Source organism: Gossypium hirsutum, chromosome A03 (genome assembly GCF_007990345.1).
Source record: "Gossypium hirsutum isolate 1008001.06 chromosome A03, Gossypium_hirsutum_v2.1, whole genome shotgun sequence".
Lineage (NCBI taxonomy): Eukaryota > Viridiplantae > Streptophyta > Magnoliopsida > Malvales > Malvaceae > Gossypium > Gossypium hirsutum.
In genome coordinates this window covers 4,969,930-4,985,337 of record NC_053426.1, presented here as the reverse complement: position 1 = coordinate 4,985,337, position 15,408 = coordinate 4,969,930, and the positions used below count along the sequence as shown (strand labels likewise).

Genomic DNA, 15,408 nt, shown 5'->3' with positions numbered 1-15,408 from the left:
CAGACTGCCCTTTCCAGCCAACAAAGCATGGAGAGCTCAAGGGAGGCTCCAGTTGGTTCATACAGACATCTGTGGACCTATGAAGATCACTTCCCCAAATGGGAACAGGTACTTTGCACTCTTTATTGATGATTGCACTAGGTTTTGTTGGGTAACTTTTTTGAAGCAAAAGTCAGATGTTGCTGACTTTTTTTGCAAATTCAAGGCTTTGGCCGAAAACCAAGCCAACTGTAAGCTGAAATGCTTAAGGTCAGATAATGGGACTGAGTATGTATCTCAAAGGTTCCAAAAGATATGTGATGATGCTAGAATTCTTTATCAGCTAACAACCATCTACACACCACAGCAAAATGGTGTCTGTGAGAGGAAGAACAGAACAGTTCTTGATATGGCCAGGTGCCTTTTGTTTGAGGCTAAAATGCCAACAATTTTTGGGCTGAGGCAGTAAACACTTCAGTTTACTTGCTGAACAGACTTCCAACTAATGCAGTGAAAGAAAAAACACCCTTTGAAGCTTGGTTTGGATAAAAACCAACAGTTTCACACTTGAAGGTATTTGGTTGTTTGTGCTATGCACTGGTTCCAGTAGAGAAAATGACTAAGCTTGAAAAAAGGTCCATGCCAGGGGTGTTTGTAGGCTACAGCAGTGTGAAGAAAGGTTATAGGATCTTTGATCCATTGACCAAGAAGATCATTGTGAGCAGAGATGTAAAGTTTAATGAAGAAGGGTATTGGAAATGGGATGGAACTAATGCAAGCCTACTTGAGGAAGATCAAAATAGTCCTGACCTGCAGCCTACTGAAATTGAAGCTCAAGCTGAAGCTGGAGATGACTATGATGATGCACCTATTCGAGACACTAGAACTCTGGCAGATATCTATGAAAGGTGTGCCATGACCATAGTTGAGCCATCCTGCTATGCTGAAGCTGTAAAAGAGAAATGCTGGCAAGAGGCTATGGAGGCTGAACTGAAGATGATTCAAAAGAATGACACTTGGAAGCTGGTCAATAGGCCAGAAAATAGAAAAGTCATTGGTGTTAAATGGGTGTTCAGGACCAAGACAAATTCAGATGGGTCTCTGAACAAACACAAGGCCAGGTTGGTTGTGAAGGGTTACAGTCAGCAGCAAGGGGTCGATTTCTTTGAAACCTTTGCACTTGTTGTAAGGTTGGATACCATAATGCTGCTATTTGCCTTAGTAGCTCAGAAACAGTGGAAAGTGCACCAATAGATGTGAAATCAACATTTCTAAATGGACTTCTCAAAGAAGAAATCTTCATTGAGCAACCTGAAGGATTTGAGGTCCTAGGTGAAGAACACAAGGTCTTCAAGCTCAAAAAGGCCCTGTATGGCCTGAAACAGGCTCCAAGAGCCTGGTATGATAGAATTGATGCCTACTTGTCAAAGCTCGGGTTCACAAAAGGTATAAGTGAGCCCACTCTTTATGTCAAGAAGGATGAAGATGAGACCCTGCTGATTGTGTCATTGTATGTTGATGACCTGTTAGCCACTGGCAGCAAAGATGAACTGATTGAAAACTTTAAAAAGCAAATGCAAGACATTTTTGAGATGACTGATCTTGGTTTGATGACATACTTCCTTGGTATGGAGGTAAATCAGGAAGAACAAAGGATTTTTATAAGCCAGCAAGCCTTTGCACTAAAAGTTCTAAGCAAATTCTGCATGTCAAAGTGCAAACCTGCTAGCACACCAGTTGCACTAGGAGAGAAGCTGTCAAGCACAAGTGAGCACGATCGAGTTGATGAAAGGGGGTACAGAAGTTTGGTTGGTTGCTTGCTCTACCTAACAGCAACAAGGCCAGACATCCTATATACTGTCGGCTTACTCTCAAGGTTCATGCACTACTGCAATGTAGCATATTTTAAAGCAGCAAAGAGGGTCCTAAGATATGTTAAAGGGACTTTAAATTTTGGTGTGAAGTTTGGAAGGTCAAAGGAGTTGAAACTTGTTGGTTATTCAGATAGTGACTGGGCTGGTTCAGTTGATGACATGAAGAGCACATTATGCTACTTCTTTAATCTAGGTTCAAGTGTTTTCAGTTGGAGTTCAAAGAAGCAACAAACAGTAGCTCAATCCACTGCAGAAGCTGAGTATATTGCAGCTGCTACTGCTGTTAACCAAGCCATCTGGCTTAGAAAGTTATTGGATGACTTAAATGCTAGACAAATAGAAGCAATTAAAATTAAGGTTGACAACCAGTCTCTGTTGCCATTACCAAGAACCCTGTGTTCCATGGCAAAACAAAACATTTCAAGATCAGGTATCACTTTGTGAGAGAAGCTGAACTTGATAAGGAAATCTGCTTGGTACATTGTTGTTCGAGGGATCAGCTTGCTGATGTTCTGACCAAGCCATTGGCTGCTGGAAGGTTCGAATGTTTAAGGAAAGAGATTGGAGTTTGCTACCTTGTAGCCAAGGAGAAGTGTTCAAAGGTGGCAACTACAGCAGCAACATGCATGCTACCATGCAATCATGCACGAGCATACAAGTGACCAAGTAGTCCAGTTGAGGCATTGAAATGTCCATGGTGTAATTCGGTTGAAGAACCATTTTTGTAATAATTGACTTTTATTAGTTTGTTTGTTATCCTTTTATGTAATGTTCAGCTAAGATTAATCATATTCTTAGCTGATTTAGTAGTCATTTTAGGTTGTCATTATGCTGATTTTACAGCTTAGCTACTTGCACAAGCAAGCCTTGTTTTCTTTCAATGTAATCCATCTACTTATGTATCATGTAACTTTACTTTTCAAGTAATAAGTATAGCCAACTTGTTCTCTCATTTTGTTCATCCGATTTTGCTTCTGTTTTGAGCTTTCAAACACAAAATTTCTTTGCTTTGTTTCATCGAACATTTGATTGAAACTTAACACATACTTTATCCGGATTTGTTACTTTGTTGCTCCAAATTCAACAAGAGGTTCATATTTTATCCGGGTAAATTAGATCTGTTTCTCTTCCTGTGTGAAAAAACTCAACAAAGACTTATTCCTAATGACATCTTAAACAGATTCTTTCAGGTATCTTTATCAGTTTGGATTAATGATAATACATAAAGCTCTCTTAATTTGCTTTTTGATGATTTTGAATGACCTGTTTTTAGACTCCTCTACTGGTTCATTTGGAAACAACGTAAGAACTTTGTCTTTGCAAATGAGAATTGTAATGCAGATAATATCATCCTACAAAGTAGGATTAGAGCCATGATCGGCATTCGATGGGTGCCGCCAGAGGATGATTGGGTGCTGTTAAAGGAGTTGAACAAATTATGATGGTCTTAATTCGGCCTGAAAAAGGGGTTTCAAGAAGATACTTGTAGAAAGTGATAACATGCATGTAGTGCAACTTCTAAGTATAAAAGAGGTGAGCTCCAATGTTGGGCTGGTGCATGATGGATAGACATTGGACTGTCAAGTTTTCTCATGTTTATAGAAAGTCTGATTTTATGGCTAACTTTGCTGCATCTTCGACTCCAAGACTTCATTTGTTTGACCGGCCTCCTATGGGATTTCTCATGAAAGGGATTGCGTAATTTGAACATTTTAGTTGAATAATATCCTTCTCTTCCCCCCCCCCAAAAAAAAAGGAGACTTTCAAATTTATATGAGTACCGACAGTCGGACTGCAGAGTTTCCAAAAAAAAAATCAAACAAATCCCCTGCCCGCCAATTCCCATTCCATTCTCCAAGCCAAATATGTCAGATACGGACTCTATGTTAGCTCAGCAAATCGCTCTTTTCCACTCCCAAATCAACAAGAAAAGGTTTATTCAATGTCGCAGCGAAATCTTCATTTTTCCATCATCTTGCTTTGATTACGTTTAATGCTTTTTTCCTTTCGATCTTCGCAGATTCAACGACGAACCTCTTCGCATTCTGGAATCAGTTCTCGCCTCCAATGACGTTAAATCGCTTTTTCAGCTACGATCCACCTTGAAAGAGTTCATCAGATCTGAATCTCTCTCCGCTATTCGCCATATTGCAGCCAAAACTGTGGACCAGCAGCTCTCAACTCTCGAATTCTTCGTCGGAGCCTTCGCTATCATCGGCGATATAGAGGTTACAAAATATCCTTAATTTCCTCTGATCGTTGCTATTACCGGTATTTAATTCACTCGGTGTTGTCACGGTGATTGGCATAAAAACATCCGATTGAATTTTTCATCATCATCATCATCAAATGAATCCAACTCTATACTTTTTAATATTTGAGTATTCAACTATCGACTAGAACCATAAGAAAATCATGCATTGATCAATAAAAAAATAACACGTTTGGTAGTTAAATTGGACGAAGAAAGTCATGCATAATAGAGTTCTTTTTTAGTCTATCTAAAATAACATAGATCATATGGAAATGTAAACGTACAAACCCACACACATATGTATAGCGTTGTACTTCAAGCCGGCAATATAAGGATTTTACTATTTTCCCTGTCCTTGATTTTTTCTTTCTTATGGTTCAGAGTTGTTTGGCTTTGAGGTACGAGGCTCTGGTTCTTCGCGAACACAAGTCTCAAATCCATCAATGGTTGCAAGTTTCACCTGTGGAATGGCTTAATTTTGCGGAGCAATCATTAGATAACTGTTTCTATGCTATTGCTGCAAAGGTATTTTTAAAAAATGAATGTTTTTCACCATCTATTTCAATTATAAAAATAAAGGTAAACTACAAAAACAGTCACTTTTATTTGTTTAAAATTACATTTTAGTCACTTATGTTTGAAATATTACATTTTAGTCACTTACGCTATTATTATGTTATGAAGTGGTCACTTTACCGTTAAACCCCGTTACCTCCCTAACAGTGGTCCTACGTAGTAGTCCAAATGGGTTTTAAATTCTAACCTAGATATCTTATGTGGCAGTTTAAATTAAATTTATTTAATTAAAAACCTATTTTTATCCCAGCAATTGAATATCTAAGTTGGCATTTAAAAGCTATGTGAATTGCCACATAAGACTACTGTTAAGGAGGTATCGAAGTTTAACAATAGAGTAACTACTTCGTAACAAAACGATAACATAAATAATTAAAACGTAACATTTCAAATATAAATAACTAAATTGTAATTGTAAAAAAATTGACTATTTTTATTGTTTACCTTAAAAATAATTTATGCCTTTGGGATTTATTCTTCAAGTTAAATGAATAGTGTGGGTTTCTCGATTAATTTGATTATGGCTTCTACAGGCTTGTGATTATGCATTATCATGCTTTCACAGGAACGAAATTGTACGGTCCAAAACAGATGAATCGTGTGAAAATTTGCAACTTACTGAAAAAATAACCAAACTCAAGAACTGTGCTCTAACACTGGCAGCTTCCCGCTCTGGTATGTTCCTCGGTACATATTTTATTAGTTAAAATTAGGACGTGCAATTTTCAGTTGAATTGAATTACTTCGATTAGTTGGCCATCAAATTTAATTTGATCAAAGATAAGTTAAATTTTTTAATTTTAATTATTGATTAATTTTATTTAAAATTGAATTAATTTTATTTAAAATTGAATAATATCAATCAATTAGCAAAATTTAATAATATATGTTGTACATCTATGAAACGATAGCCATATGCCTAATATATTATAGATAAATTGGATATATAGTATAAAAGCCCACCATATAAAAACTAAGGAATTGTAATTATTGCATTTTTTTAACTTTTATAAATTAATAAAATAAAGAAAAATATTCTCATTGTGTTTTTATCATATTTTTAACTTGTTTGAAGAAAAAAACTACAAATTTCAGTTAATTTCATTAAACGACTGAATTAATCAAAATTAATTTGGTTTAGTTAATAAGTTTCAAAAAAAACTTTCGGTCTAATTAAAAGTTAAAAGTTTCAAAATTTTGATTAATTCAATTAATGGTAGCTTAATTTAGATATTAACTAAACTGACTATTTGAACATCCTTAATTAAAATATGCTTCAAGTTCTTATACTTTTTGTATATTTATTTAGTCCTGCTTTTATTTCTAATCTATCTCTCAACTTTTCATATTTCAAAATTCATGTCCAATTGTTAATACCATTAAAATTCCTGTGTTAAATTCACTAGTGTGACACTTTAAATAAAAACACACTCAGTTGATAGTCATGTAATAAAAAAAACTTAACGTTGCAATGAATCTAAATTTAATAGAAGAATTTTAACAACTGAACTTGCATTTTAGATCCTAACTTGCTATGTTATTTGTAAATTTGAAATTTAGTCCCTCTACTTTTATTTTTAGGAATTTAGTTCTAGTTTGCAAAATTTCAAAATTCAGGTTTAATTATTAACATCGTTAAAATTCTTTTGTTAAATTTGTCACTGCGACATTTTGAAATAAAAAATACTCAAAACTTTTTCATTTTTATTTCTAATACTAACATTAGAAAGTGAAGAAAGTGAGGTTTTTATAGTTGAAATAAAATGAGCTGTATTTTTAGTTGTTTTATTAATTCTCTCTTGATTTGCTTCATTAATAAATTTCTTAATATTTTTTTTACTAATTCAAGAAAAAGTTGGGTATTAGTTTTTAGAATATTAATGATATATATAAGAATATCTATGTATATATTTTAAATGGAAAATTTTATTAAAGGAAAAAAAATTCCGGATTAATTGAATATATATATTTACTATTTGTCAATTTTTTTTGATGATTCTAATATTACATTTTTTAAATTAAAAAATAGAGGATTGAAATCGTAGAATGATTAAAATTGAAAGGTGAACTTTGAACCATATTTGAACTTTTATTCTACTATTACATGTTTTCAATCCATTTCGTATGCATATCATTGGTATCGAATTGATGTTTTCCATCTATATGCTAATGAAAAGCATGCAATCGCTTTATTCCTGCATGTGCATGATTTCATGCCCTGAAAAGTGATTTAAAGCACATTTCACAGTTAAGGCACAGGCAGCAGAATACTTGAGAAAGAGAGCGAGTGAGGAATGCAACTCACAGCCTCCAATTTGTAAGCCAGCACCTTGTGCTGCCAGCACTCTGTACAGAGATGGCATTAAAAAGCGCAATGACTGGAAACTGAATGCAAGTCGAAGGGTGGTATCGAGTTCAAGTCAACCGTGAATTAAAGGCATCTATACCCGATTTCCCTGCACCAGGCACAATGAGTTAGCATTGAAGGTCCCTTTCTTTTTTATGCTGTGTAATTTTACTCTTTCACATTCACATGATAGGAGTTTTATGAAAAATAATATGATAACTAGCATACCTCCTAAAACGCAGTTTTGAGAATGTCTTTCACACACTCATTCTCTCCAGCTGAAAACCAGTCTCTTGCCTTTCAATTTTAAGCCCTGCTGGCTCTGCTATGGGCTAGAAATTATAGATTTTATACATTTAAGCTAGCAAGGTTCAGAAACAATATCCATAAAGGTCCTTGCCCTGGGCAACCAAAAGGTAGCCCCAAGTTTGCTTATCTATCATTGCACTTAAAAAAAAAAGAAAAAAATGGAGTTTGGACTTTAGCTAACCCATTTTGCCATTGCATTACATATTGGTTGCTAATTATACTCCTAGTTGTTATATATTTTTTACATTTAAAATTTAGTTTCTCTATTTTTTCAGATTTAGAAATATTAATTTAATTGTTAACATCATTAAAATTTTCATAATAAATTTAAGTTTATTACATAATTATCAAGTGATACTTTTTATTTTAAAATATTTGTTAACATCATTAAAATTTTCATAGTAAATTTAAATTTATTACATAATTATCAAATGATACTTTTTATTTTAAAAAATTATATAATTGAATTTAACTGAAAATTTTTAATAGTGTTAGGATCTAAACTTTTAAATTTTAAATTTTCAAATCGTTTTCTTACTGAAAAAAACACTGTTATTTCCTGAGAATGCGTAATTGTATAGAGTTGCTTAAGGATACTTATTTTAATTCGTTGGTTGGACTTTGGACAATTTAACTTTTGTAGGCATAAATATTCAATAGTCAACGCTACTACCAAGGTTAGAACGGAACATGTTTCATCATGTTTGAGGAATTATTTACATTAGTTTTCCTTTTTTAAGTTTTCTTATGAAGTAGGTTAAAAGAAATGGGTGGTATTTTTGTTGGTTTTGACTTTTGACCTTTAATTTGGAATAAAACGCCAACTGATTCTGCAATATTTTAAAAGTCATTATTGCTAAAGAAATTAAGGGATGGCTAGGCTAATTAGCAGCTTAGAAAACAAAGTTAAAAATGTTGAAAACATGTTATAACTTAAAGGCTAAAAGCTATTATACTTTTTTACTGTTAAATAAGTCATATTAACCTAATTTTAACATGTATCCTCAGCCTTAATGTTTGAACTTCTTCTGAAATAAGCTCCTAACTTTTAATTTTATACTAATTTGATTATAATTACATTTCTTATTTAGGATTACATCTGTACATGTAGTCCTAAACTCTACCACTTTAAAGGTAAAGATAAGACTTAGCACTGCAGCAAAGAATCGAAATTGCGTGTTTATTCATGTTGTGTTGATCATGTGCGTAATTACTGCTTTCTCCTTCCGTTGTTATTTTATTTATTCCATGGCATCGAGTTTGATTATTAGACTCTTATTAATTAATATATACATTTCAGTTTGAATGGATCAGATGTATATATCTGTTCTCGCGTTGGAAATCCAACACCACACACTGTTCAAGCAATTGAAAAATTTTCAGGTCAGTTGCGCTTTGAGATGTTCCCATTCTTAAAAAGATTGCTTCTAATCCCCACCGTTTTCTAGAATATTGAAAAAATTATGCATAATACAAGAACCGAATCTTCCAAATCACCATCTTCATTTAATGTCCTGCATCGGAGCTTGCATGTTTTATAGGCCTCTAAAATTGTGAAAAAAGATGTCTGTTTTTCTTTTTCCTTTTTCCTTCATAAAATATTACAGTAAAAGATGTTTTACGAGTTTTTTTATATTGACCCTCTTGACTTGGGATGTCAAATTTTTTTTTTTATCTCTTCTAAAGTTTAATCTATTTATTTTAATTTGATATAATTTAAGATTTTATTTTTATAATATTGTTAGTTAATTCAATTTGTTAGAGTTAATTTATCATTAAGGTTAAAAATTATTTTTGAAAAATATTGTAAAAATAAACTTTTTTAAAGTTTAATAGTTTCTACTATTACTGTTAAAAATGTTGTAATGAGAAGATAAAAATGTAACTTCATTGCAAAACACTTTTCCAAAAATTAATGATTTTAATTTTTTAATTTAAGTTAAAATTCCAATATAAAAATCAAATTTTGGTTTAAAAATTTATTTTAAAATTTCTTATTTAAAATCAAAGTTTAAGTTGAAAATTGCTTTTTGCATATGATTTTTTAAAAAAATTAATTCATTGTGCTGACGTAATATTTATTTTTGGAAATGATGAATTTAAAACTAAAATAGCTAGTATTAACATTTATAAAAGTAGTAGGATTAGACAATGCTTAGGGGTTTGGAACTTGGAAGGAAGCCAGCCAAGAGCCCAATGCAGTGAATACGCGCTTTGAGGTAATGCAAATAAAAAGGAATTTGTTTAAACTTGTGATAAGAATCATAAATAAATTAAAAAACAAAAGACATAGACTTAGTTTATAAGAAAAGGTTCATATGGCATGACAACTAGGGAAGTAGGAGAACATTAAAAAGGAACTTGGTATCATGTGGAAGACATTTAATGCAACATTAATCCTAGATAGGTTTTAGGGTTTCTCCTACAAAACTCTTTTCAGTTTTAATTGTTCTTCAATGTTAGCTTCATGTCAGATCTCATTAATTGCTTCTAAGTGTTGTGGCTGCTATTCATAATATATTCTTCCCTTTCTGTAAAAGCTTAGGCGAGGAAACTTAAATTTTCATTAGGAAAATAATGCATCAATCATCACAAACACACATTCATATATAAATATATATATAACATGTTAAGTAGTGTAAAGCAAGACAAGTTATAATTTCCTACAACAAGAAAAAAAAAACCTAAAAGATAAGGTACTATTCCATATTACATAATAATATAAGTAATAACTATATGGTCTCATTAACATCAATTGTTTCTTTTTTTATATAAATCTTATTAGTCATCAATCTTTATACTTTCTAAATTTTGAATGAAAAATTAACTGTATTATAGAAATCACGATATTAGAAGTTATATTATATTTTATTCTTTCTATTTAAAAAATGTGTAAATTAATTTTTATACATTAGATCGAATAACAAATTGGTCATTTCTGTAAAAATTTCATCCATTTGTATTGTTAAAAATTGACTTGATTGACAGAATAATAAAATAGTGACACATGACGTTCTATATGTACTTCATGCTGACATACTTTTGTTTCTGTTATTTTTTTATAATAAATATATTTTTCTGTCTTAATTTTAGATGTCACAATGAAGTAGTTATTATATGCTTATAACAACCTTTATATTTAAATCTTTTAAAATTTCAAATTAAAAAAGCTATAATATTAAGGGAAAATATTTGACTCTACAAGTAGAGTTAAGGGGTTGATAAGTGTCTTATAGATGTATTGTAAAACATTAAAATTAAATATTAAAAAGAAGAGAGATGCATGACAATTTTTTAATGATGCTTGTGGAATTAAAAAAGTACACTGCAAGTGTACCAAATACTAACCTTAATATTAATGATATTATCAATTAGTGAGACTTAAATTATATCTTTAATAAAATCTATGAAAATAATTTTATTGATTAAAAATTATCTTTATTTAATAAAAAGTTGTTATAAAATATAAAAAAAAATTAATTTTACAAGAAAAATGATTGATATAATGAAATATTGTTATAGAAGGTAAGTATTATAGAGGGGGTTAATTGTATAATCTTTGGAGTTGTTTTACGAATACAATATCAACAATTATGAACTCGACATAATTTATTTATAATTTTTTGTTTTAAATATAAAAAATAATGTATAAACAATAGTTATAATGAAGTGAAGTCAAAAACTTTGAAGTATTGTCTGTTAAGAGTCGATGAGTCTTTCAATAAATTGATTTTTTTTTCAAGATTTTATCTCCTACCTCTATATAGAGCTTGAATACTAGAGGCTACTTGAAGAAGTGAATGAGATTTCCACAAAATAAAAAAAATAATACCTCAACCTAAGACAACACTGATCCATTAAAAATTATGTCAACTCCTAATAATTAACACTTCAAATACTTCTTAAAAAAATTAATCTCTCCTCACCAAATTCGAATTAGATAGTAAACTCACCTAAACTCTAAAACTCTTAATTCAAATAAGATAAATAATCTAAGACAGGTGAATTTTATATAAACTCAAAATAAGAAATATATAAATGGTGGTATTGAATATTAAGTATACGGGTGAGGTGCTAAACGTTCATTATTAATGGCAGCCAACATCGAGATTCGCAGGGTTAATGAAACGATGAGGGTGTGCGTATGAAAGAGAACGAGAAATGCTATGTATGTTTCCATGCATGTGAATGTACGCCAACAAACATTCATATGTAGCTCATTTCTCATAGTCTCGATCCGGTTTAAGATTTATATATTATTTTTAAGTTTAGAATTAAAAGTGTTAATTTCAAATTCTTCTTCATGCTTTTTTAAAAGATAATTTTTTAAATATTTTTTTTCTCAATTTATAAAATTAGAATTCAATTTTTTTTACTATTTAATTAAATAATGTTACATATTTTTCAATTCCCACTCTATACTAATATTGCCCAAAACCAGGCAATCTTAAGAATTATTCTCTTCAACTCTATCATTATAATTAATTAATTTGTTCACACGTTATGTACGTAAATTTATAATTATATTTCCATATCTGTTAATAAATATTTCTTCTTGGGTATAATTCTTTAAAAATACACATAATTTATTTCTATTAATTTATCTGTCTTACTGGTTCGAGTATAAAATTATAGAAGAGTCAAACATCAAGAACGTGGGAACTACACAACTGCACCTGCATGGATGACAACCTATCACGCGCCAAGGCGGTGGTCAACTCACACCAGTTTGTTTCCCCCATAAGACCTCACTACCCTTGTTAATATCATGAATATTTGTGTTATACAGGGACATAAGTGTAAATAAAACACAGATATCTAGTGTTTTTTTTCCTTCAATTATATTAAAATTAGCCTCCCTTTCATCAAATTCGATCCCAATACTTAAAAAATATTTTTAAAACCATTAAACATGTGGATTCATATTCCACATTAGGTGTGCAGTGATGGTGAAAGCACCCCCCATTCAACCATTATAAATAACCCCCCATTTTATTCTCCTGTCTCTTCAAAACTAAGCTTTTGAAGTTTCAAGTTTCTTCCTTCTACATCAAAGAAACCTTTTTTTTTGGGGGGGGGGGATTTTGGTTTTTGGTTTTGGAGTATAAGAAAATAAAAAGGGAAAATGGGGAGTGGTTCATCACCATGTGCGTCCTGCAAACTGCTAAGGCGGCGATGCGCAAAGGACTGCATCTTTGCGCCTTACTTCCCTGCGGATGATCCTCACAAGTTCTCCATTGTTCACAAAGTCTTCGGTGCCAGCAATGTTAGCAAAATGTTGCAGGTTTCTTTAACCTTCTCTTCCTCTCTCTCTTTCTTATGCATGCATGTTGTTGGAACTTTTGCTCGCTCTTTATTTCAAATGTTTTAGGTCGTATTGCTCATGAAAACCTGATTTGATTAACCTAATTTAAATCTAATCAATCACAAAATTAGATAGTTTTATCTCTTTTAATTCAAGATTTCAACTCAAAATAATTCAAACCTAAATTGAAAAACAGTACAATGAAATCAAGGGTAAGGAGAGATCTTGACCTCAAAAATTAAAAAAAAAATCCCTCTAGAAAATTAAAAAAATTCAATCAATACAATGATTTTAGGTTCTTAAAAAATTATAATTCAATTTTTTGGAAATTAATTTTAAGTTAATATAATTTTAGAAAACTTAAAAATTTTATTACTTAAATTTGATCCCAAAGAGTTGAACAAAAATAACCTAATCTCGAAATAACCCATAGTCAAATTGACCTGAAGTTGATTAGCAGATGGAAAAGGTTTTTTTTTTTTTTTCTTTTTAAGTTAATGTGTATCTTCATTGTAAATCTGATATAGGAGCTGCCGGTTCAGCAGAGAGCAGATGCGGTAAGTAGTTTAGTATACGAAGCAAATGCAAGAGTGAGGGACCCTGTATACGGATGCGTTGGGGCCATATCCTACCTTCAAAACCAAGTGTCGCAATTGCAGATGCAGCTGGCGGTGGCTCAGACCGAGATACTTTGCATTCAAATGCAGCACCACCAGGATGACTCGGCCTTGGCCTTGCCTACTCAAATGCAACACCATGATGATGATGATTACAAGCCTTTCCTTTTACCCACTACTCATAACTTAGATAACATCTCCCAATACATCAATTTCGCTTCTTCTAGCAATGTAATCAAAGACCCTGCTGCAACTGTCAAGAGAGAGTCCCTTTGGACTTAAATAAATAAAGTTAGCTCCTTTTGCCTTTCTAAAATGAAACCTTAATCCATATTTTCTTTAATTTCTCTCCCATTTTTCTTTTTTGGTGGGAATATGTATGGTAATTTGTTTTTGGGGCTTGCCCAAAATCACACTCCAATCCATGCTTAATTAAAAGCCAAATATATACCCTGCTCATTGAGTTGGTATTATCATTAAATTAGATACTAATTTAAATAGAAAATTATTAAAAATTCAATTCTCTTTACATATTATTTTGATTTTTAGAGTTTTTTTATATAAAAATAAATTTAAAATCTATTAATAAATATATGTTTTACATCAACAAAAGTTTGGTCTAACAATAACAATAAAGTATATTATACTTTACTAAGAAGAGAATATAAGTTTAAAGAAAATAACTTTAAAATAAACAGTTATAAATCTCGAAACTATTAATTATAAAATTACAAAACCCCACTATATACATAATTTTCACCAATGATGTGGCATAACATAGATATATAATGTTGTTGGGATGTGGAAAGGGAAGATTACTTATGATGGAAGGAGTCAAACTTGCATGTGAGGCAACGAGAATATTAGGGTTTTAATTAGACTTTAGAAAGCTTCTCTTTCTTCACAAACACGCCGTAACTTATAATGAATGGTTTGTAATTTTGTTTGGTCTAAACCAATCGTTAATCCTTTTTTTACTTTGAAATTCATCGAAAATTATTGTGAATAGTTGATTCAATTGAAGTTTCACTAAAATGTAAGACTACAACTACTTGTTACTAATATATTTTTGTCATTCTTATATCGAGCCGTATAATTGATTTAACGAGTCTTCTATATTAAATGAGAAATTCATCAATCAAAAAAACAATATATAAAACTAAAAATAAAATACATCCGTAGATTTAAAAAGTTTAACCAATTCAAACATTTCACATCACTCACATTGTGCACCCCTAACCCAACAAGTATAGGGAGATTTACAACCTCATTTGCGCACAAGAGAGAATATTAATTTAGCCATTCAATAACTATAAAGTTCGTTCACATATATAAATATATTCTACTTTTGATATCTAACCAATGTGAGACTAAACTTTCCATTTTTCTCAACATAATTCATAAATGGCTTACTTTGAGTATCAATTTCTCATTCATTACTCAATCATTTTGATCATATGATATACCGTTTTAAAGATCTTATGGAGAGGAATATAAAACCATAATTTTATGATTCAAATCTCTACCTTTACTAATCAAGAATATGCCTCAAAGCTTCCAAAATATCTATTTTTTCAGACACTTGTATCAATATTGACAATTAAATACACTTGTTAAGTCCCATAATGATTTACTTTTGAAATGACTAACTTTAATCAAATATTGAGATTTAACTACATGTTTTAACCATCTTCTCTCCTGATGGGTTCTTTAAATAAAACTAACCAAGTTGGGTCAATTATAATTATTGTTTAATAAAATTCAAATTAGATTAAGAGCAGCCTATATTAGAATCAAGAAATGGATTAATATGTTTGGAGGAACACAGCTAGTAGAATCCAAACTCAAGCTAAAATTTTTATATTAGAGTTGAGGAAAAATTTTAATTGTAATTTTTGAGAAAAATTAAATTACTTATTTAAAAAAAATTATTATGATTTTAATAAAATCAATAGTTCCAAGCATTAAACTGGATAATTAATTGAAAAATTAATTTAATTGAAACTGACTAATAATTAGGACAAATATATAGAAGAATTCACATGTTTACACATGTGGTACTCAAAGTTACTGTTTTATGTAATACTTTCACACTGCATATGTATATGTATATACTTTTTTATATACAATATTTAAGGTAAGAGGTG

At 31.0% G+C, this 15,408-nt stretch overlaps 2 protein-coding genes across 2 annotated transcripts; both read left to right on the top strand.

Moving 5' to 3' along the window:
• The first annotated feature begins 3,611 nt into the window (after positions 1-3,611).
• On the top strand, positions 3,612-7,113 carry LOC121223128 (protein DOUBLE-STRAND BREAK FORMATION). The gene is made up of 5 exons (XM_041104188.1): positions 3,612-3,786; positions 3,874-4,081; positions 4,489-4,632; positions 5,217-5,358; positions 6,932-7,113. The coding sequence occupies exons 1-5, from the start codon at positions 3,719-3,721 to the stop codon at positions 7,111-7,113; spliced, it is 744 nt and encodes a 247-aa protein (XP_040960122.1). The 5' UTR covers positions 3,612-3,718.
• Positions 7,114-12,449: 5,336 nt separating this feature from the next.
• LOC107887519 (LOB domain-containing protein 12) lies at positions 12,450-13,694 on the top strand. The gene is made up of 2 exons (XM_041106520.1): positions 12,450-12,623; positions 13,172-13,694. The coding sequence occupies exons 1-2, from the start codon at positions 12,465-12,467 to the stop codon at positions 13,541-13,543; spliced, it is 531 nt and encodes a 176-aa protein (XP_040962454.1). The 5' UTR covers positions 12,450-12,464; the 3' UTR covers positions 13,544-13,694.
• The last annotated feature ends 1,714 nt before the right edge of the window (positions 13,695-15,408 follow it).